Genomic DNA, 21,974 nt, shown 5'->3' with positions numbered 1-21,974 from the left:
TTATATAAATAACGACAAATTAAAATAATCATCTCCATCGTAATTAGTTTTTTTTGTCACTGACATACATGGATGATGATGTTATTTGAGAAAGAGCTCAAGAATTCAACATAACATAATAAAAAAAAAATAAAAAAAAACACGTGAATCCAACATAACATAACAAGAGCTAAAAATTCAAAAACAAATTCGTAAAAATTCCAACATGAGGGTATATTTGGTCACACATTATGCCATTCAAATTCCTTGTAAATCACTATGTTGTGGATCCAAGCATGGCCATAAACCTGCATTTGAACATAAGTAAAATTAGTTATTTTAATCATTAATTTAAATTTAATAATAAAGACAACATGTACGAATGTAAGAACACTTACCTACACATGTATTAATCATGTTGAATTTTTATTTCAAGGAAAGGATTTTAATTTAACCCTCAAAAAATATTTTAACGTGAAACAAAAAAAACAATGGAAGAAGAAAAAAAATCATGCAATTAAAAGATAATTATTGTTTTGTTATTTTGTAGTGATAAATGTTAACTACAATAGAAAATGGAATTAAAGTCTATCATATCAATTAATCTAAGCCATTAACCAATATTAGAATTAAAGGTCAAGATTTGGAGTAAGATATTACACTTACTCTTGGAGTCCAAATATCTCCATCCATATATATATATATATATATATATATATATATATATATATATATATATATATATATATATATAAGAAGCTTGGAAAGGACGGGGCGGATAGTTGATGTTATGTGGAAGAAACTAGATGATGGTTGGATTCGGTTGAATACAGATGGGGCTAGTAAAAGAGATATTTCAACCGGTAGTGGAGGGCTTTTTCGAAATGTTGAAGGGAAGTGGATTAGTGATTTTTTCCGTAACTTGGGTAGATGTAATGCATATTTAAAAGAGCTTTGGGGAGTCATTGATGGTCTCCGAATTGCTAGAGAGAGGTTTTGCGAAGGTTGAGTTACACGTTGATTCGAGTGTGGTGGTGAGGACTCTGTAGACAACTAAGGATGGAAGTGTTGTTGGTTGGCGTCTCATTCAAGAAATTCGCCGAGTGCTTTGGAGTGGGGAGTGAAGATTTGTCATTCTTATTATGGGGCGAATTTGTGTGTAGACGCTCTTGCAAACATGGGTTATGAGCATGCGCCTGAGTTGCGTGTGTATGAGTAGTATCCAACTGAGCCAAGTTATATGTTGTTAGATGATATTATGGGATACCCTAGAGCCATCTCTATTTAGTTTTCTCTTTTCTCGGACTTTGACCCTTTATTTAAAAAAAAAGTAGTTCATAATAAATTGTTCATAATTTATATGAATTAACGCATTAAAAAGAGGAGATGTTCTTAACAACTGTGTGTAAATATATAGGGAGGGAGGCACACAAGACAACACACACTTTTTTTTTTTTTTTACCAAAGACAACACGCACTTGTTTCATCCTTCACTCTGTAACGGTCGCCGATTACTTATCTTTCCTCTCACTCATCACTATCTCCGCTGACGGCGTCAGTGAATTTCATAAATGTCACCAACCACCAAAATTCTCACGGCCAACCACCGCAAAAACCACTCCCCAAAACTCACATCCTCGTCTTCGAAGATGAAAAAGATCACGAAAACGAAATCATCGAAATTACAATTCTTCGTCCGCATGATGTGGAACTGTAACACCTTAGTGATTCGTGCTTCTAGAGAAAAAACAGTTGAATCGCTTCTCGAACAAATTTCGTCTAAAACCAGAATTCCGATTCAACATCAACGATTAATTTACGAAGGAAAACAGCTTACTCTAGAACAGAGTCTCTGCGAATGCGGCATCGAAAACGATGCAAATCTTCAATTGGTTGGTCGCTTGAGGAGTATAGCGTGTCCTAAAGTGTGGAAAGCCACACAATATATTGTTTCTTTGATTCTCAGGCTCTGTAGAGGTGAATTGGTGATTGGTGCTTCGAGAATTATTGATGATCACCTTACATATTACATCAATGATTCTGAATATTTTTCTGTTTTCATGTTTATGGAAATTCCTTCACTGTTGGTAGCTCTTTATATGTCACGGTATGCAAATGCGTGTGTTGCTGATTCCGTGATTAAGGATTTTGTGAGAATTTGTTTAGATTTGAAGGACAAAAAGTTGCAGGGTGTTTACCTTGAAGTGTCATTGGAGTTTTGTGAATTGCTTAGAAGGGCACGGTGTAAGTATGATGATCCTCTGTATGTTTTTTGCCGGGATAGTTTTTCATCTTTGTTGACGCTTGTTGGTCGTGTTAACTTTCAGAATCCTAAAGGAGAGGTCATGCTTCGGGGTGTTTTTGACTGTGTTCACGAGATCGCAGATGAGTTGTTGAGGTTTTTGGATCTGAGTATGAACTGTCCCACGGGTGAGGGGTTTTCGTTCAACTTTGTTTTGGATTTTGTTAAATTCTCTGGCCATTTAAGGATGGGATTGGCCGAGCAGCAAGCAACATCCGATGAATTTTTGAATTGCACTATTGGTTACGAAGAGGAACCCTTGATTGCAGGAGTAGTTGATCAACTTCATATTGTATTTATTAAGTTATTGAGCAAAATGGATGAGTGCCTTCAAGTCATGGAGGATTGCTTGGTTAACAAGAAACATGGAAAAGGTGATGGGGCCGTTATCAATAATGGGTGGTCTCATTATATTATAATCCTGAAGGTATTGTATCACATATCTAAGCTCTATAGCGGTGCAAAAGAGATGTTTTGGGAAGTTTTGTTGCGTCAAAAAAGTATGCTATCTCATATGATTGTTCGGTACTCGAAGAATACTGATGATCATCGGTGGGTTCTCGAGAACAGAAGTGTGACCGATTTTGAATGCAGGAGGCATTTGGCGATGATGATGTTCCCCGACTTAAATGATGAATCGTTGGGATATGAGATGCTTATTGACAGGTCTCAGCTTTTGGCTGAATCTTTCGAGTACATATCACAAGCTAATTCTACATCTTTGGAGGGTGGTCTATTTATGGAATTCAGGAATGAGGAGGGTACAGGACCGGGTGTAGTAAGGGAGTGGTTGGTTTTGGTGTGTCAAGAAATATTTAATCCGGAACATGCCCTTTTTGTGGCATGTCCAAATGACCGCAGGAGATTTTTTCCTAATGCTGGTGAGTTTCGTCTTGAATTCAAAATGCATAATTTTACTCTTCTGCATGCCATACAATTGGAGTATTTTCAATGCCAATGACATTTTTATTGTATTCTTTCAAAAGAAACATAGATTTGAGTAGCTTTATAGAATGTTTACAAAATGATAGTATTTCTTAGGAGTTAGGATAGTAGAATATAGTGTTCAAGAGCGTAAAACTCTTCTGCAAAATAATAAAACAAAGTACCTACTTTATTAACATCAGACTTTAACAACAGTGAATGCTAGACTTCAGCTGAAAGGCAGTAAACTTCATGGTAGAGGGTTTAGTTGAGGTTAGCTCATTTATTTCTGTACCAGGAGCAATCATTCCTCTTGGTTGTAGAGGTGTTCCATTAACTTTCCGTTTTTTCACGGTCTCCTCCCAGTGAAACATATTTTTCTCCCAAAATATAACTTCATATCCTGGCTGCCTTAGGTGATTCTACTCACCAAAAATAGGGAGGTGTTCAGATTGTATCTGATAGATACTGGTTCTGAACAGAAACAGATTACACAATACTAACAATTTATTGATATTCAATACCAGAAATATTACAGACACACAGTACAATAATTATACAAAATAACATAACAAAGACACCTAGATTTCAGAGCTTGGCCTCTCCCCTTCTCAAATGTTCAAGAGTTGGGTCTCTCCCAATAACCACTCAATTGATATTATTGAAGAGCTTAGGTGCAATCATATTTAGTATATTCTTCTACTTTTCTGCAGCATCTAAGGTAAATCCTCTGCACCTAAAGTACTTCAGCTTCTCTGGACGTATGATTGCGTTAGCTTTGAAGAATAAGGTGCACGTGGGTATTGTTTTTGATCGTGTATTTTTCAAGCAATTGGCTGGAAACTATATTATTACTTTAGAAGATATTCGGAATGCAGATCCTATAATGTATAGTAGCTGCAAGCAAATATTGGAGATGGATGCTGATTATATTGATTCAGATGCATTAGGACTGACATTTTCTATAGAGGTAGAGGAATTAGGACACAGGAAAGTGATTGAGCTCTGCTCTGGTGGGGAAAGCATTGTCGTGAATAGTAAGAACAGGGAGAAATATGTTGATCTTCTTATACAGAATCGTTTTGTGAAATCCATATCTGAGCAGGTATCGCATTTTGCCGAGGGTTTTGCTGATATTATATCTGGCTCAAGGCTAGAGTTCTTTCAATTTTTAGACCTTGAAGATCTTGATTGGATGCTGCATGGGAGTGAAAATGCCATTTCTGTTGAAGATTGGAAGGCACATACCAAGTACCGTGGCTATAAAAAGAATGATTGTCAGATATCTTGGTTTTGGAAGGTATGTAGGACACTGATCTTATGGAATCACATTGTCTTCTTTATCTTCACTATTTTCTATTTTCCCCCCTTTTCCTGCATTTTTAAAATTCTTTGGCGAGTGTAAATTTATTATATTTATTGTCATATTCAAGAACAAACTAAGTCAATTTCTCAGCTATATAAAAAGGCGGTCCCTCAAAAAATAAAATAAAAAATTAAAGATAGCAGTGGCTTTATTAGGCAACGTGTATCCTGCTACATGGTGCTCTCTAAGGCTTTCCCTGTGTTCCATGCCCTCTAATCCTGATTACTTGTTAAGTTTCCCCATTTCCATGACGGAATTATGTGCCTTGTTTCAACATAAACCACTTTTGAAATCTACTTCTATCCTTACCTGGTCATCAGTCATGTTAGAGTTAATTTTGTGCTTGTTTAAATTACTCCTTTTTTCTAGCCATATTAGTTTAGGTTCAAGTTTTTTTTTTTTTTTGACAAGAGTTTAGGTTCAAGTTATGACTTATGATTTGCTACATTTGTATAAATGTCTCCCTTTAGTTCATTTATGCGTCCAAAATCCAAATAGTAACATGTTCTTGTTACTGATGCATGAAATCACAATTTTAATACTTTGTTTATAACAACAACCAAGTCTTTTTTCCATAAGTTGTGGTCGGCTAGATGGATCAAACAACACCATTAAATATCATGCTTTATTATAAATTGAGTTCAAAGATGGACCATTCAACTCTAAAATACCATAATGTAGCCATATTTACATATGCAGAATCCTGTTAAATCATTGTTATAATGAATTCCAAAATGCTAGAGTGTAGAAGTGTCAAAAATTTCCATCTTATGTTCACATACAATAAGTCTGCATAGAAGTTCTTATGACTTATTTATATCATTATTTATATTATTAAAAAAATGGTTTAAGATACTATTTTAATTAAAAGCATGTGGTTATATTGAAGCCTTTGAAATGATTCTTTCTTGAATGTTTTTTAAAATAACATCATTTAAATTTGCATGGAGATACTACTCAGCGTTTACTTTTTTGATAATATATTCTTTAAAAAAAAACTTGGCAGATCGTTGGAAGAATGTCAGCAGAGCAAAGGAAGGTTCTTCTGTTCTTTTGGACATCTGTGAAACATTTACCAGTTAAAGGTTTCCATGGTTTGGATTCTTGTCTATTCATTTGCAAATCCAGTGAACCTAATAATCACTTGCCCTCATCTCACACTTGTTTCTATGAGCTGTGCTTTCCCCCGTATTCTTCTATGGCTATCATGCAAGATCGCCTTGGAATCATTACTCAAGAGCACGTCGGCTTCAGTTTTGGTGCTCCATAACGGTGAATAGAATACACCTCCGATTTGGTTAGAAGTTGTTTTGAATCTTTTGATTGCACATAGAAATACCATCACTCGCCTTTGTAAAGATTTAGGATAGGATTATTCCTTTTTTTGTAGAAATGATTATTTGAGATAGCTTTCTAGTTAGTTCTGTTTCTCAAATCGATTATGGGTGGCAATGTAGTGATGTTAACTTATAATAACGGCCTCACTCTTTTAAATCTGGCTTCTTGTCTGAAGCTTCACTGACAGAAACTTTGGAGGTTGTAAATATGCAAAATCATCAAGAAAATCAATGTTATATATCAAATTTTCTATTTTTCTTAGGATCATCAAATTTCTATTTTAAAAACGTCACACCACTTAGTAGTGCATTGACAATACTTAATAGTACCATAATATATTTACCAACTAGCAGAGGTCAAGGAAGAAGAGAACCTGGTCTTTTCTTGTTTCAATTTTCTCGTGATCTTACATGGAGGTTGAGCACAAGAAGGGTCCATGGAATTTCGAAAATTATCTATTGGTGGTGGATAGAGTCAAGATTGGCAAAGCTTTGGAGGATATACCCCTTTTTCATGTAGATTTTTGGGTGCAAATCCTTAATCTTCCTGTACGTCTTGTGTTAGAGAGTGTAGGTCGGCCTATAGCAAACTACATTAGTGAGTTTGTAGAATATGACAAGAATGATGATACTAGTTTTTGGAGGACCTACATGAAGTCGAAAGCCGGAATGATGTTTGGAAACCCTTGATAGCTGAGCATAAGATCAAGGTGAGTAGGGGAACTTGGTGTGTGGTGAAATTACAGTATGAGAAACTTGATATCTTTTGCTTTGTGAGTGAAGTTAAAGTATGATAATATACTATAATAAAATTTTACATTTTGTCATAAAAAAAAGTTCAAATCACATTTTTAGTCTCTTATCATAATTTAAGATAACAGTTTGGTCATTTATTTTCTCATTGCATATTTGTTCATTTACATTTTTTTTTTTTTAATAAAGGAAACTTGCCAAACAGACAAGCCCCAGAATATATATATATATATATAAAAGAAAAGAGAGCTACAAAAAAGGGGGGGTGGGCAAGCACCTGCCCCTCACAGATTAGCAAAATCTAAAGCAAGGTAAACCATGTTTGTTTCTAGCAAAATCTATACAAATTTTTCTGGGAGACTATCCCACCACATTTGAGTTTGTAAAGAGAAATCAATGTCTGCAAGCTTATCAACACAATGGTTTCCTTCTCTAAAAACATGTGTGACAAAAAAAGAAGACCTCGAATTACAAAGGTATAAGCAATTTTGCCAACAGTTTCTTAATTGCCAAGGCAGAATTTTGTTAGATTTAAAAGCTAAGGTAACTAACACTGAATCTGTTTTCAACCAAAGATGACTCCATTATTTATTTTTCTGATGACCTCTCAGTCTTTAAATATATGGTCTTTCGTTCATTTGGTTCATTTACATATGAATATTCAAGCTTTAAATCTATGATTTTTTTTTTCTCATGGCCTCTCAATCTTCAAATATATGGTCTTTCATCTATGTTTTGATATAAATCTTAGATTTGATGCTTGAAAATTCATATGCAAATGAACCAAATGATAAAATTGCAATAAAAAAAAAGATAAAAAACCAAACTATTATTTGAAATTAAGTTAAGGGACTAAAATTATAATTTTGCCAAAATAATTAACATTTATAACATATTTTACCAAACTCTTGTTAGATTTAAAGTGTATTTTAAGTTTTAAAAAGTTATAATTACCAAACAATTTTAAATTTACTCTTTTTTTTTAGAGAACTTTAAATTCACTTTTAAAGATGTTCTTTTATCTTTAGTTTAAAAATAACTTTAAAATTCAAAATGAGTCGGGGTCAAACGATCCCTTAACATATTAAATTAATTCCAACTTGAGCAAGGAATCAAAATAAAAACTCATATATGTCAATTTAATACATGTCTTAGATCGGGAGATTTTGAGTTTGAACTTCGCTAATATCTTTAAAGACTGATAATTATAAATATATATACAAATTTAGTTTCGGATGCTTAAATAAATTTTGTTTGTACACTACTTATTTTATAATTAATGCTTAATAAACTCATGTCAATTTAATACTTAAAAAAGTTATTAATTATAAAATGAGTAGTGTACAAACATAATTTATTTAAGCACCCAAACTAAATTCAACTCATTTCATATATAACAACAGTCGTAATATAAGATGACATATAATCATTAACATGAGAACTAGGATAAGATAATAACGTCCAGGCTAACAAATGGGTAACATTATTCGTTTGTCTTTTAATGAAACTTATGTTAAAGTTTTGATGATTCAAAAGTGAAGCTTTGCCACCATTCAGAATAGCGCTGAACATGAAATTGGTGCTTAGATTGCTAGAGATGCCGTCAACCACTTGCTTACAATCAAGTTTGATAGACACGAAGAAAACCTCAAATTATCAAACCAATTTATCGCTTCTTTTAAATCTCTTGCTTCCACCTCGTTGGATTGTGGGATACCTTTAAACCAAGTTGTATTCGCCCCAATGAACTCCCCCCTAAGACACATGTCGACCTCATATCATCCTTGCTCGTTAAAAAATGCCACATCGACATTGCATTTTACTACTTCATCTGATGGAATTGTAATTATAATTTTAATCAAAACCAAAATTCCACAAGTTTGAATACTACTACACATAAGTTTTATCCATTAAATATTGATATTTTATTCACTTACTATCAATTAAATCTATTCATTAAAAAATTAAAAAATGAAATCAATTATATTTCTATAGTAAAAAAGAATCAATTAAATATCTATATTTAGGTCCGTTTTTTAAGGGGAAAAGTAAAGTGATTTTAACATTCCATAATTTAATTCCTTAAAAAAAACATTCAATAATTTAAAGATTATTTTTTATACATTTTCTATATGAAGAAAAAAAGTAGAATCTATTATTTGTTTGTTTGTTGTAGTAAAATCCATTTTCTTTTAAAAATAGTATAGTTGTTGGATATGACAATATAAAAGAGATTTTTTGTTATAAAATTATTTTAATCTTTTAATATTTATTTTATCTCTTTTAAAAAAATCACTCTTAAAATTCTTTTCATATTGTGCTTGTGTTCAATTATTTTTTTTAGATTTTGAAATTTTTATAAACATGTAAACATATATATATATATATATATATATATATATATATATATATATATATATATATATATATATGTAATACTCGGCCAAGCGTTCTTCCCTCTGGGATTGAATCCGGTATTTTCTAGGTACGTCTTTGGAAGGAGCTCATTGTCACTGAAGCCTAAACAACTTGAGAATATATTTATACTATATATAAATGATATATGAGATTCCTTCTTAAACAAACTTTTCTATAATATTGTTTATTGTTTATATCATTCAAAACAAACTATATATAAAAATTTATATTATACTTTTTTATATTATTGTTGTCAACATCTCTTTAAACTTTTTTTTTTTTTTTTTATCAAAAACATCGCTTAATAATACTTTTTAAAAAAAGTACCATTCATAATAATTCATATTCATAATTATAAACATTGACGCAATAAAATAGAGAGGAAAATAGTGTCCGTTTTCTGCTGCTTATTCGTAAAGTACCAATAGAGCCAAGTGTGTTGTCCACTGTAGTTTCCCTCTCACTCACCACGTTGACGGCGGTGAGCGCTAACGTCAATGTCATCGATCATTAAAACCCTCATCGGCGGTTGTTTCTATGGCACCACCGCCGACCACCACAGCAACCATTCCCCGGAGCTCAAATTCAATGACACCAAAACGACGTCGTCAGAGTTGCAATTCTTTGTTCGCATGATGTGGAAATGTAACACCATAGTCATTCACGCTTCAAGAGAAGACACAGTGGAATCTATTCTCCAACAAATTTCATCCAAAACCAAAATTCCTATTGAATATCAACGATTGATCTACAATGGAAAACAGCTTCAGCAACAACAGAGTCTCAGCCAATGCGGCATCGAAAACGACGCCAATCTTCAATTGGTTGGTCAATTGAGGAGTATAGTGCGTTCTGTAGTGTGGAATTCTACAGATGATATTGTTTCAATGATTCTCAAACTCTGTAGAGGTGAACCAGTGATTGGTGCTTCCATAAATTTTTGTAAACACTTTACAAAGTATATGCATAATTCCTTCTATGTTATCAAGATTATGAAAATTCCCTCTCTGTTGGTAGCTCTTTTTAAGTCTCCTCACGCAAGTAATGCAAGCATTGCTGATTCATCTATTAGGAATTTCGTGAAAGTTTGTTTAGATTTGAAGTGCAAAACGTTGCAGAGTGCTTACCTAGAAGTGTTGTTGGAGTTTTGTGAATTGCTTAGAGGGGTAGGGTGTAAGTGTGATCATCCTTTGTATGTTTGTTGTCGGGATGGTTTTGTGGAATTGTTGATTCTTGTTGGCGGTGTTCTCATCAAGAATCCTAAAATGAAGGTTTTGCTTCGGGGTGTTTTTGACTGTGTTCGAGAGATCACAGATGAGCTGTTGAGGTTTTTGGATTTGAGTATGAATTTTCCCACTAAAAGGGGGCTTTCGTACAAAGTTGTTTTTGATTTTGTTAAATTCTGTTGCCCTTTGAGGATGGGATTCGCCAAGGAGCAAGCAACATCTTTGAATTGTGATATTTGCTATGAGGAGGATCCCTTGTTTTTAGGAGTGCCTGATCAACTTCATATTGTATTTATTAAGTCATTGAGCAAAATGGACGAGTGCCTTCAAGTCATGGAAGATTGCTTGGTTAACAAGAAACGTGGAAAAGGCGAATTGGATGTTCTCCATAATTGTTATCTTATTATTCTTAAGGAATTGTTTCACATCTCCAAGTTCTATAGCGGTGCACAAGAACAGTTTTGGGGACTTTTCTTGCGTCGAAAAAATGTGCTACCTCATATGATTGTTCGGTACGTGAAGAAACCTGATGATCATTGGTGGCTTCTTGAGAACAGAATTGTGACTGATTTTGAATCCAGGAAGCATTTGGTGATGATGCTATTCCCTGACTTAAAAGATAAAATATTGGGATATGAGATGCTTATTGACAGGTCTCAGGTTTTGGCTGAATCTTTTGAGTACATATCACGAGCTATGCCTAAATCTCTGCAGGGTGATCTATTTATGGCATTCAAGAATGAGAAAGCTACAGGACCAGGTGTACTGAGGGAGTGGTTTGTTTTAGTGTGTCAGGAAATATTTAATCCAAGAAATGCTCTTTTTGTGGCATGTCCAAATGACCACAGGAGATTTTTTCCTAATACTGGTGAGTTTTGTTTAGATATCTAAATGCGTAATTTTTCTCTTCTGCTTACCATGCTTTCCAAGTATTTTTCAATGACAAGTACATTGTTCTCGTGTCCTTTCAAAAGAAACATAAATTTGATATTTCTAAGGATAATAAAATGTTGACCTAGTGTTCAAGGGTGTAAAATCTTCTGCAAAATAATTACACAATTGTTAAGTCCTTACATACTTCATAAGCAATATCTGACTTTAAAAACCTCAATATTTTAGTTGATGTTTGCTTATTTATTTCTGTATCGTAGCAAATAGCAATGATTCATCTTGGCTGTTGAGGCGCTCCATTAACTTTCAATTTTTTAAGAGACCCCTCCTAGTGAAACATCTTTTTTTCCCTGAATAGGGGGCATGGATTCTCTCCATCGGAAGTCTCTCAATTGTTCTCAATTAATTGTTACATCTGAACCGTCAAACATGAGAGAAAAAGAAATATATAATTATAAAGAAAAAAGAAGATTAAGTTTGTGGTTGATTGATGTGTAACAATTGTGAAAAATTGAGAGAATTTCAATGGAGAGAATCAATTTCCTTGAATAGAACTTCATATCCCAGCTGTCTTAGGTATTTCAACTCGCCAAAAACAGGGAGGTTTTCAGATTTGATTAAACATGACAACCTTCTAACAGAAGTGTTAAAGTTGAACCGTGATGGGCCAGTTCACCTATTAACTCTTGATTCTGTAATACTAATATATCTGATCATTAGCATTTTGTCACAAAACTTGAGTTCCCATTTGTTAATGTTAGGTACTATGGTTGTTTAGCTATTTTCGTGAATATTGATGTGTTTTACTGTATATTTTTTATCAATAGATATTATTGAACAGCTTCTGTGCAATCATACTTAGTATTACAATTCTTGATAGAACTCATAATTGAGAAGAAAGTACAGAAAAGTGAAATATAAATTATATTGACTATGAGAGAAGTGTTTTACATCAAGTAGCCATTGAGGCTATATTGAAAATTAGACCAACTAATCTAACCAACATGCAACGAACTTTTACATCTCTAATACTTAGTATACTCTTCTTCTACTTGTCTGCAGCATCTATGGTAAATGCTCTGCACCTAAAGTACTTCATCTTCTCTGGACGTATTATTGCATTAGCTTTGAAGAAGAAGGTGCGCGTGGGTATTGTTTTTGATCGTGTATTTTTCAAGCAATTGGCTGGAAACTATATTATTACTTTAGAAGATATTCGGGATGCAGATCCTATAATGTATAGTAGCTGCAAGCAAATATTGGAGATGGAGGCTGATTATATTGATTCAGATGCATTAGGACTGACATTTTCTATAGAGGTGGAGGAATTAGGACACAGGGAAGTGATTGAGCTCTGCCCTGGTGGAGAAAGCCTTGTTGTGGATAGTAAGAACAGGGAGAAGTATGTTCATCTTCTTATACAAAGTCGTTTTGTGACATCCATATCTGAGCAGATATCACATTTTGCCCAAGGTTTTGCTGATATTATATCTTGCTCAAGTCTAGAGTTCTTCCAATTTTTACACCATGAAGATTTTGATTGGATGCTGCATGGGAGTGAAAATGACATTTCTGTTGAAGATTGGAAGGCACATACCAAGTATCATGGCTATAAAGAGAACGATCGTCAGATATCTTGGTTTTGGAAGGTATGTAGGATACTGATCTTATGGGATCACTTTGTCTTTACCTTCATCTTCACTATTTATTTTTTCCCTCTTTTCTTGCATTTTATGTCGAGTGTAAATTTTTCTTTCAAAAAAAAAAAAAATGTTGCGTGTAAATTTATTATATTTATTTTCATATTCAAGAATAAACTATAACAAAAAATAAAAGAGAACAAACTAAATTAATTTCCCTCTAATCTTGATTAGTTGTAAAGTTTACCAATTTTCACGACGGAATTGTTTGCCTTGCTTCAAAATAAAACCACTTATGAAATTTACTTCTCTCCTTATTTCCTGGTCATCAGTCATGCTAAAGTTCTATTCTGTGCTTGTGTAAATTATTCATATTTTCTAGCCGTGTTAGGTTCATGTTTTGGTTTGCTCTACATTTTGGATAAATGCCTCCCTTAGTTCCTTTATGCTTACAAATAGTAATATGATTTTGTTACTGATGCATGAAATCATAATTATAATACTTTGTTTACAACAACAACAAAGTCTTTTTAAGAAGTGTGTTCTGAATACCATAGTGCAGCCGTATTTACCTTTGCAGAATCTAGTTAAAACCAATGTTATAATGAATTTGAAAAATCCTAGAATGTGAAAGTTTCAACATTTCCATCTGCATAGTAAGTTCCTATGACTTTTTTATATCATTATTCTTATTATTAAAAAAAAGCTTTAGTTATTATTTTAAGAAAAAGCATGCAGTTATTGAAGTCTTTGAAATAATTCCTTCTGGGATGTTTTTAAAATAACTCATCATGTAAATTTGCAAGGAGATGTTTCTCAGTGTTTAATTTGTTGATATTATATTCTAAACTTGGCAGATCGTTGGGAGAATGCCAGCAGAGCAAAAGAAGGTTCTTCTGTTCTTCTGGACATCTGTGAAACATTTACCAGTTGAAGGTTTCCATGGCTTGAATTCCCGTCTATTAATTTGCAAATCCCATGAACCTGATAATCATCTGCCCTCATCTCACACATGTTTTTACAAGTTGTGCTTTCCCCCGTATTCTTCTATAGCTATCATGCAAGATCGCCTTGGAATCATCACTCAAGAACACATCAGCTGCAGTTTCGGTACTCGATAACGGTGAATAGAATACAGCTGCAATTTGGTTAGAAGTGGTTTTGAATCTTTTGATTGCACATAGAAATACCAGAAGTCACCTTTGTACATTTTGATAGGATTGTTCCTTTTTTTTTTTTTTTTTTGTCAAAATGATAACCTGAGAGTGCTTTTCTAGTTCTGTTTCTCAAATTGATTATGGATGGCAATGCCGTTGATCTTATGTGAAGTGTTTATATGAGGGGTAAAGAGTCAAGAAAACAGGATTGAAGGAAAGAATATATTTTATTCTGTTGACAATGTTTAAGGTTGCAAGTGCAATTTTTCTTCGCTCTATGATTTATGGAGTGATGTTAACTTATGTTCTTCTTCACTCTTTTAAATCTGGCTTGTTTCAAGCTTCAATGGTTTTAACTTTTGGTGTTGCATATTTTCAGCGAAGAAAATCAATGTTAGAGCCAATTTTCAACTTATAAATTTTATCTACTTAAAGACGTTACACCACTTGCATTGTTATACTTAACACCTTAATATGTTTCCATATATTACGGTTATTTGAGTTTTTATCAAAGAAAAAAGTTAATAGTGTTGATTTTAATGGTAAAATGTATATCATTTACTAAAAGACTCTTGTTAATTATTGTTAGAGAAACACAATAACACACTACGACAAAGTCATGGAACCTTCCCAAGAACCATATCACCTTATAGTTGATGACTTCAATACACGACTCATAGGAGATCATGTTCGATCCAAAATAGAGAAGACGATAGAGTTGTTTAAATAGTACTTACAAAAATATTATATTTATCTTCTTTTAAAGACAAAATATACATGACAAGGCACATATTTTTACCACTAAATTAAACTCTTGAAATGATCAATCAGCTTTAAATTTTCAAGAAACACTCAAATAAGTAAGTGAGATTATGAAAAAATTTAAGTGATCCCTAACTCTATTAAAATGTTAAGTTGAAACTTTTTTTTAAAGAGAGGAACCTTGGATTTAACCACTTGCTATTGAATGTGATATGACTCTAAATTTTAACCACTTAGAATCAATTTGATCTCTATATTTAGTCACTTATTATAACGTTAGTCCTAACATTATTATTGAAGAACTAATGAGTAAATTTTGATAGAACCAGATACCTCTTCAAAATATTTATAATCTCAGGGACTTATTTAAGAGAGTCTTACGATGTCAGAGATAGATTTGGTATGTTATAACTTTCAGCTCTTTTGTACTAGTTTTTTTCTCTTTTAAAAATGTCCTCAATTTTTAATACAAATAATACATGTAACAAATAGATAAGAATAAATTTAAATATTAAGAAAATGTAACAGAAACAATATGAATATGACAAACTAGATGAGTAAATTTATACTTACTTTTTCATTATCCTAATTAAAAAAGATTGTTATTGATATTATTAAAAAAAGAATTAAGATATATTTTTTTGGTTATATTGTTGGTGTCATTGAAATATATAACCATGGTTAATTTGGTTTGTAATAATAATTTCTAAGCAACAAACATTTATATTTTTAGTTTTAATCAAAATCAAAATTTCATAAAAAAAAACATTGTTAATAATTTTCAAACATTAACTCAATAAAAAGAGCAAAAAGACGGGCACTCACGTGCCTATCTTTTCGCTAATGTAAATAACAAAAAGACGGGCATATTTTATCGCATTTAATTGTGTATAGAAAAGATATCGGTGTCTACATATACTATGATCAAATAGTTTTAGTAAATCAGATTAAAATAATATCTTTTTATAGTGTCCAATATTGTTTCTTTTATAACTGCCTGATTTATATTTTAATGTGATTTAGCAATTTTGTTTTTAATTAAGAATTTAAATATTATAATAAAACTGATAAAATAGTAAATATACATGGTTTAAATCTATACCTATATATAAATGAGATAACCAAGTGATTGACTTAAAGTGGTTAATGAGTTCTAGTAAAGGATAAATCAATATGGAGAATCCAAGTTTGATTATTGTATGAAAATATTCATGGCATACTTTACTTACCTCTCAATCTAACTCCGGATTACTAGGTCCCTTTTGCCTCGAAATCGGAGTGTTAGCACCAATAAAATATATAAATAGGATACATGGGTTTGAAATGGCTTTTTTCATTAGCACTTTTGTGTTAATGAAATTTCAATTAATAATTTAAAAAAAATTAATTCTCAACAAATTAATATAAAAACAAAAGAGTTTATTTTAATCTTATTTGTCAAAAAAAATAATATCTATATATATGGGGTGTTAAATGAAAATTACATTTATACCCTTCAATTATAATTTTACCAAAATAAAAAAACAAGGGTGTTATTGTCCAACTGAAAAGGTGTTGGATGCTAAAATAGACCTTCATAAAAATGAGTGGGTCTATTGAAGAAATTTGGAGAACATTGGATTAAAAGGAGCTTAAGAAAACGTACAAGAGAGAGGAACACAGTATCGAAAAAGCAAACCAAGAGACTGAGAGAGTACGATGAAGCAAAAAGCGGGATCCTTCAAAGATCAATTACTATTTTATCCTTTAGGTTTGACTTCATTCTAAAAATTAAAGGTGGGTTTTTGGTCCAAATGAAAAGGTGCTCGGTGCTAAAATAGACCTTCATAAAATGAAGTGGGTCTATTGTAGCAAACCCCATATGTATATATATATTATAAAGAAAATAACATGTTTCCGTTCTTTTGGATTGACTTTTTCTCTTTTCAAAATTGTCATCAACTTTCAATACAAATAATACATATAACAAATAGATAAAAATAAATTCAAATATTAAAATAAAAGTTTAACAAACACGATATGAGTATATATATGTCATGTTTTTTCCTTTATCCTTTGAAACGTATAACAAACTAAATGACTTTTTCATCACCTCAATTATACCCTTAAACAACTTTTTCTATCATAAAGATTGTTGTTATTGTCATTAAAAAAAAAAAGAATTTAAAGTATATTTTTTTGTTATATTATTGGTATCATTGAAATAGATATTCATGGTTAGTTTGATTTGTTATAATTTTAAATCATCAAACATTTATATCTTTAGTTTTAATAAATATAAAAATAAATTAAAAAAAAAACATTGTTCATAATTTTCAAATGTTGTCTCATCTGAAGCATAACCCTGATGCATAGGCACTTAGAGAAGTGATATACCTAATATTGATGTATACTTGTCTTAATCAGGATGTAACTAGGGAAACAAGTCATAAAGCAGAACCCTAAGATAAAAGTACTTAGGGAAGTGACATATGTAACGCCCTAATTGTTATTTAATTATTTTTAGTTGATTTAAAGTCTTTTATATGATTTTAAATGATTTATGTTGATTTTTTTGTGTAGTGTATTTTATTAAATGGTTATTTTCATTATTTAATAGAATAAGTGGAGAAATAGAATTATTTTGGAGTGTGGGAGTTAATTAGGATTTAATAAAAATTAAGGGAGTTTAATGAAATAACGGGGGAGTTATAGTTTTAGGAGTGAGGAAAAGAAAAGGGGTCAGAAGCAGTTTTACGTGAAACAAGTTTTGGGAGAGAAAATCAAGAACAAGGGTGGGAAGAACAAGTGGAGTCAGGGAATCCGATTGTTGTGCTTTTGTTCATCTAAATTAAGGTAAGGGTGAGGCTAACCTTCAATGATTATAATATATGGTTTCTGAAAATTGTTTTGATTAGAATTGTTCTTGAAAAATAAGAATTGGGAATTAGGGTTCTATACTAATTTTGGAAGAAAAGAGTAAGGATTCATGTTAATTATGCTTAGAATTCATATTCAGATCGATTTTAGGAATTATAATGTTGCTGTAATCCAAATTTGGAGAGGTTAGGATTGTTGGAGAAAAATTGGGGGAAATTGCAAGATTGTGAGAATGAGATGAATTGTTGTTGTTGATGCATGTTTTATGTTCCTTAGATGCCTAATTGTATAATGAACCTATAAACAATCTTTGGAAACATGTTTGGGCATTGGGAGATCAAAATTGGGAGTTTTGGGGTGAAAAATGGTTTAAACCCGTGAAAAATTATGCAGAAACGATGACTTTTCGCTTAAGCGAGACGGAAGCGAGCTGTAAGCGAACAGCTACTGTAAGTAGTTCGCTTAAGCGAAGACTCGTTCGCTTAAGCGAAGTGCCTTTTGACAGCATTTCTTATTTCTCGTTCTTGTGTCTTTTTCACACGTTTCTGTTTTGAATTGGACTTTGGTGTAAACATGGAAGTTTTAGATAATTTTGTTAGCTTCCCAATGGCTTTGGTTTGACTTTAAAGTGATTTTTGGTTTAGGAGTTATGATGAAAATACTCCAAGTAGATCTTAGGGAAATCTTATGAAAATTCAGCACAACCATTTCCAAGTTAATCCAAAACTTATGGGATAATTCCAAGGCTCAAAACTAGAAGTAATATGAGTGCAACTAAGGTGTTTAAGAGTATTTAACCCATGTTGTGAGTTGACCCTTGGGGTAGGAATGAAGGTTGATTATAGTACTGTTGATGTTGAATGAGTAAGATATAATATGATTTGATGTTGTTAGTAATGAGATATATTTGTATATGCATTATGTGGATTATATAAGATGTTTAAGTTGATGTTGATTATCATTTGATATTGTTATATCTTGAGATGTTTATGTGCTGCCTATGTTGCTGTTGTAAATTGATTAAGCTGCATGTGTCGGTCTAAGATGTAAGATGTCGTCCAAAGTATTGGAGTCTTAAGTTGTTGATGTTGACCAAGTTGTGGAGTAAGTTATAATTATTTATGCACAGTCGTCGTTGTCTACGTTGTCGTTGATGTTGCCGTTGTTGAGTTTAGTGAATTTGGAGATGATTGAGTATGAAACCAAGTGAACATATACATGTTGAATGAACTTGATGCATTAGTTTGATTATGATTAATTATGTATTTTCTGGAATCATTGGATCAATTATGATGGATTATTGTTGACTGTGATGTATATTTATATTTAAATAAATTATACATGTTGCTGAATTCATTTCAAAGGTTGAAGTATTATTAATTGGATTGTCGAGGTGAAGTCATATTTACATATATGCATTGATGAGTAGTGGTTGTCGTTGATGTTGTTGAGTTGTATGTAGATATACACAAGTGGGTCAGTTGCATAAGCATAAAAGTGGAAGAACTTCGGCTCTGGAACGCCTTGTCGTTCAAAGCGGTGGAACATTAGTTGTTCAAAGCGGTGTTGAGCGGTGAGGACTTATGTCCTGATGAGAATGCTTTAACCATTCGACAGCGGTGTGGGTCACGACCCTGATTATGGTACCACATGCATAGTTGCATTTGTTGAGGAGTCTTAGTGGAGTTGTCATGTCTTGCATGAGTCTTAGCGGTGGTGTCGAGTTGTTGCATGAGTCGTTGTTGTTGGTTTTAATTACCATTTGTTGTTGATGTTGTTAATGATGATATACTTATATATTGATGAATTATTATTATGACAGGGTGTTAGATTTAATTGATGAATTAGATATCTATTATTGATGATATTGTTGATTATGAAATATATACATATATTGGATATTTGTAGTTGCCGTTGTTCTTGAGAGATTTGTTGTTGTTGTTGTTGATTAAGTTGTTGTCGTCGTTGTTGAGTGAGTTGTTGTCGTTGCCGTTGAATCTTGTTGTTGTCGTCGTTGTTGGTTGAACTAGCAAGTGTTACTAAAGTTAAAGAAGTAAGAACATTATTGTTGAATATATGTAGTTGTTTATATTGTTATGATTTGATGATTATGTTGTGTCGTTTATATTATTATGAGAAGATGTTTATGATATGGTGTTGAATATGAGGTAGTTATGATGTTACATGATGATGATTATGTATGTTATGATGATGATTATGAATGTTGTAATGATGATTATGTGATGTTATCTATGAGTTGTTAAATGTACTTGATGATGGTTATGTTAAGTTGATAAGTTGTCTTCTATTCATGAATTGCTAATGGAATGTTTGATGAATAATTATTATTATGAAATGATGATGTTACGTATAGTTGCTAAGTTGTCCTCTATTCATGAGTTGTTAATAAGGTGCTTGGTGGAGAACGTTAATACGAATTAATGATGTTGTTACGTTGTTTATGTCATTGATTATGAAGTTGTCATGTTGTATACGAATTATGAGTATGATGTTATATGATTATGATTAAGATGTTGATTATGATGTTAAATGATGTTGTTTATGATATCGAGTTATGACTGTTGATATGATGAGTACATGATATGGTTTATGAGTCGTTAAAAGAATTATTATTACTAATTGATGGAGTTTAAGTTGTTAGATGCATTTGATGAATTATATATTATTATTATTGATTGTGAATCTCACCCCTTCTGCTTGAAAATGTTGTCCTTCGTATGGGTAACTTGCAGGTAATAAAGATTAGTAGGAGTGGTGGCTCAAGTGTCTTAGGACTCTGATACGTAACGGGATGGGAAATTGTTGTTATGTTTATCATTCCTTTATGTGTCAATTTTGGAACATGTTGTTGAAGCTTTTATTGTCGTTGAATTAATTCCGCTGCAAAGTTTTAATTATTACGTTGTTGAAATTTGAAGGATAATTATTTAATATTCCATTTGTGATTTTTAAGAAAAGAAGTGTAACATTCCGTTGAAGGTGTTTTACTCTGATTAATTTATGAAATTTTTATGTTGGGAAAACGGAGTGTTACAACATACCTAATATTGGTGCAAACCTACTCCAATCAGGAAGTAACTAGTTAGTAATTACAGAAATATGTGACTTCACGACTTAAACCAACCTAATAACTTCATTTTCCTCGAATCTTGGTAAGGTAGACGCTAATAGGGTTGCCCATTTGTTGAACTACCTAGAGAGAGAGAGAGAGAGAGAGAGAGAGAGAGAGAGTCAATATACGAGAGAACCATTAGGATACTTTGAATTTAAGAACCCTACCATCCGTCATTGTTTCAAATATCTCTGAGAAAGTAAGAACCTACATTAAAACCTTCGCGCGTAAGTGTATCTCTCTATAAGACTGACAATCCTAAACACTTAAACATGTAGGAACTCTGGTGTAATGGTTACAAGTGACAATTAGAGGGTAATGAACTCATATCTCTGAGAGAGTAAGACCCCAAGCGTACCTACTCGTGTGATCAGCAAGTGCAATTCAACAGTTGATATGTAGTAAAACCTCACGAACTCATCACTTGGATAGATAACGATTAATAACATGAATAATACTTGATTGTTACGTAATTCCAACAATTAAATAAGGGGATTCAAAGAATCCTAACTGCCGTTAACATTTTGTAATCAAACTGGTAAACTCCACTTTGTTGCAAACAGATTAAATTGGTAAACTCTAAACCTTTATCTTTTATTTTTATTGTTCCTAAATAAGTAACACTAATTATTTGGTTAAAACGAAAATTCATGTGGATATGATGTTCTACTTATCATTTTATTACTTAGGAAACAATTTGACCATCAACCTTCCATTTCATCACTACTCCTCTTAAAAACTAAACAAAAAACTACCAAACTAAACACTTCCTACTACTTAAATTTTTTTATTTATTTTTAATTGAATGTGTAGGCATAGATAGTTTAAAAAAGATGGGTGGTGATGGGAGAGAATATGTTCAGACATACAATGGTATGAAGACCTCTCTCATCGCCACTCATTTAAAAACTAAAAAGGAAGCCTTAAAATATGTGCCAAATTTAAATGATATTTTGTTGTTTCTAGCCTTTTTCGCTTTTATCATCTTTCCTTTTATCATTTTCATTCACACATTTATGGTTTTTCTACATGCATTGTTTGATCGTTTGATTTTGCAACATACTCAGATGAAATGTGCTGTTATGGAGAAACAATATCGCAATGGCACCTAACTGCCGTTGGAATTGACCCGGCGGTAGTTAACTGCCGAGGAAAAGAATCCAGCGGTAGTTAACTACCGATGAGGTTAAAGTTATCATTTTTTTAGCTTTCTTTGATAAGTACTGG

At 32.3% G+C, this 21,974-nt stretch overlaps 2 protein-coding genes across 3 annotated transcripts; both read left to right on the top strand.

Annotated features, from left to right (window-relative positions):
* Positions 1-1,430: 1,430 nt before the first annotated feature.
* LOC11410028 (E3 ubiquitin-protein ligase UPL5) lies at positions 1,431-6,133 on the top strand. 2 transcript variants are annotated; one of them, XM_039830359.1, is made up of 4 exons: positions 2,081-2,223; positions 2,307-3,162; positions 3,919-4,505; positions 5,578-6,133. In XM_039830359.1, exons 2-4 carry the CDS (start codon positions 2,325-2,327, stop codon positions 5,839-5,841), a joined length of 1,689 nt encoding a protein of 562 aa, XP_039686293.1. In that variant the 5' UTR covers positions 2,081-2,223; positions 2,307-2,324; the 3' UTR covers positions 5,842-6,133. The 2 variants fall into 2 exon arrangements, with proteins under 2 accessions (XP_003594229.1, XP_039686293.1); XM_003594181.4 differs by having other exon boundaries at positions 1,431-3,162.
* Positions 6,134-9,494: 3,361 nt separating this feature from the next.
* On the top strand, positions 9,495-14,366 carry LOC11407480 (E3 ubiquitin-protein ligase UPL5). The gene is made up of 3 exons (XM_039830358.1): positions 9,495-11,173; positions 12,259-12,845; positions 13,694-14,366. The coding sequence occupies exons 1-3, from the start codon at positions 9,577-9,579 to the stop codon at positions 13,955-13,957; spliced, it is 2,448 nt and encodes an 815-aa protein (XP_039686292.1). The 5' UTR covers positions 9,495-9,576; the 3' UTR covers positions 13,958-14,366.
* Positions 14,367-21,974: the final 7,608 nt, after the last annotated feature.

Source organism: Medicago truncatula, chromosome 2 (assembly GCF_003473485.1).
Source record: "Medicago truncatula cultivar Jemalong A17 chromosome 2, MtrunA17r5.0-ANR, whole genome shotgun sequence".
Classification (NCBI taxonomy): Eukaryota; Viridiplantae; Streptophyta; class Magnoliopsida; order Fabales; family Fabaceae; genus Medicago; species Medicago truncatula.
This window is presented reverse-complemented; position numbering and strand designations above follow the sequence as displayed.

Bases quoted from the DNA above. Each gene is read 5' to 3' on its own strand.
- LOC11410028 (XM_003594181.4), top strand. From the start codon at position 1,551: ATGTCACCAACCACCAAAATTCTCACGGCCAACCACCGCAAAAACCAC. The intron at 3,163-3,918 runs GTGAGTTTCGTC...ACTTTTCTGCAG, and splicing joins GAGATTTTTTCCTAATGCTG to CATCTAAGGTAAATCCTCTG. The intron at 4,506-5,577 runs GTATGTAGGACA...AAAACTTGGCAG, and splicing joins AGATATCTTGGTTTTGGAAG to ATCGTTGGAAGAATGTCAGC.
- LOC11407480 (XM_039830358.1), top strand. From the start codon at position 9,577: ATGTCATCGATCATTAAAACCCTCATCGGCGGTTGTTTCTATGGCACC. The intron at 11,174-12,258 runs GTGAGTTTTGTT...ACTTGTCTGCAG, and splicing joins GAGATTTTTTCCTAATACTG to CATCTATGGTAAATGCTCTG. The intron at 12,846-13,693 runs GTATGTAGGATA...TAAACTTGGCAG, and splicing joins AGATATCTTGGTTTTGGAAG to ATCGTTGGGAGAATGCCAGC.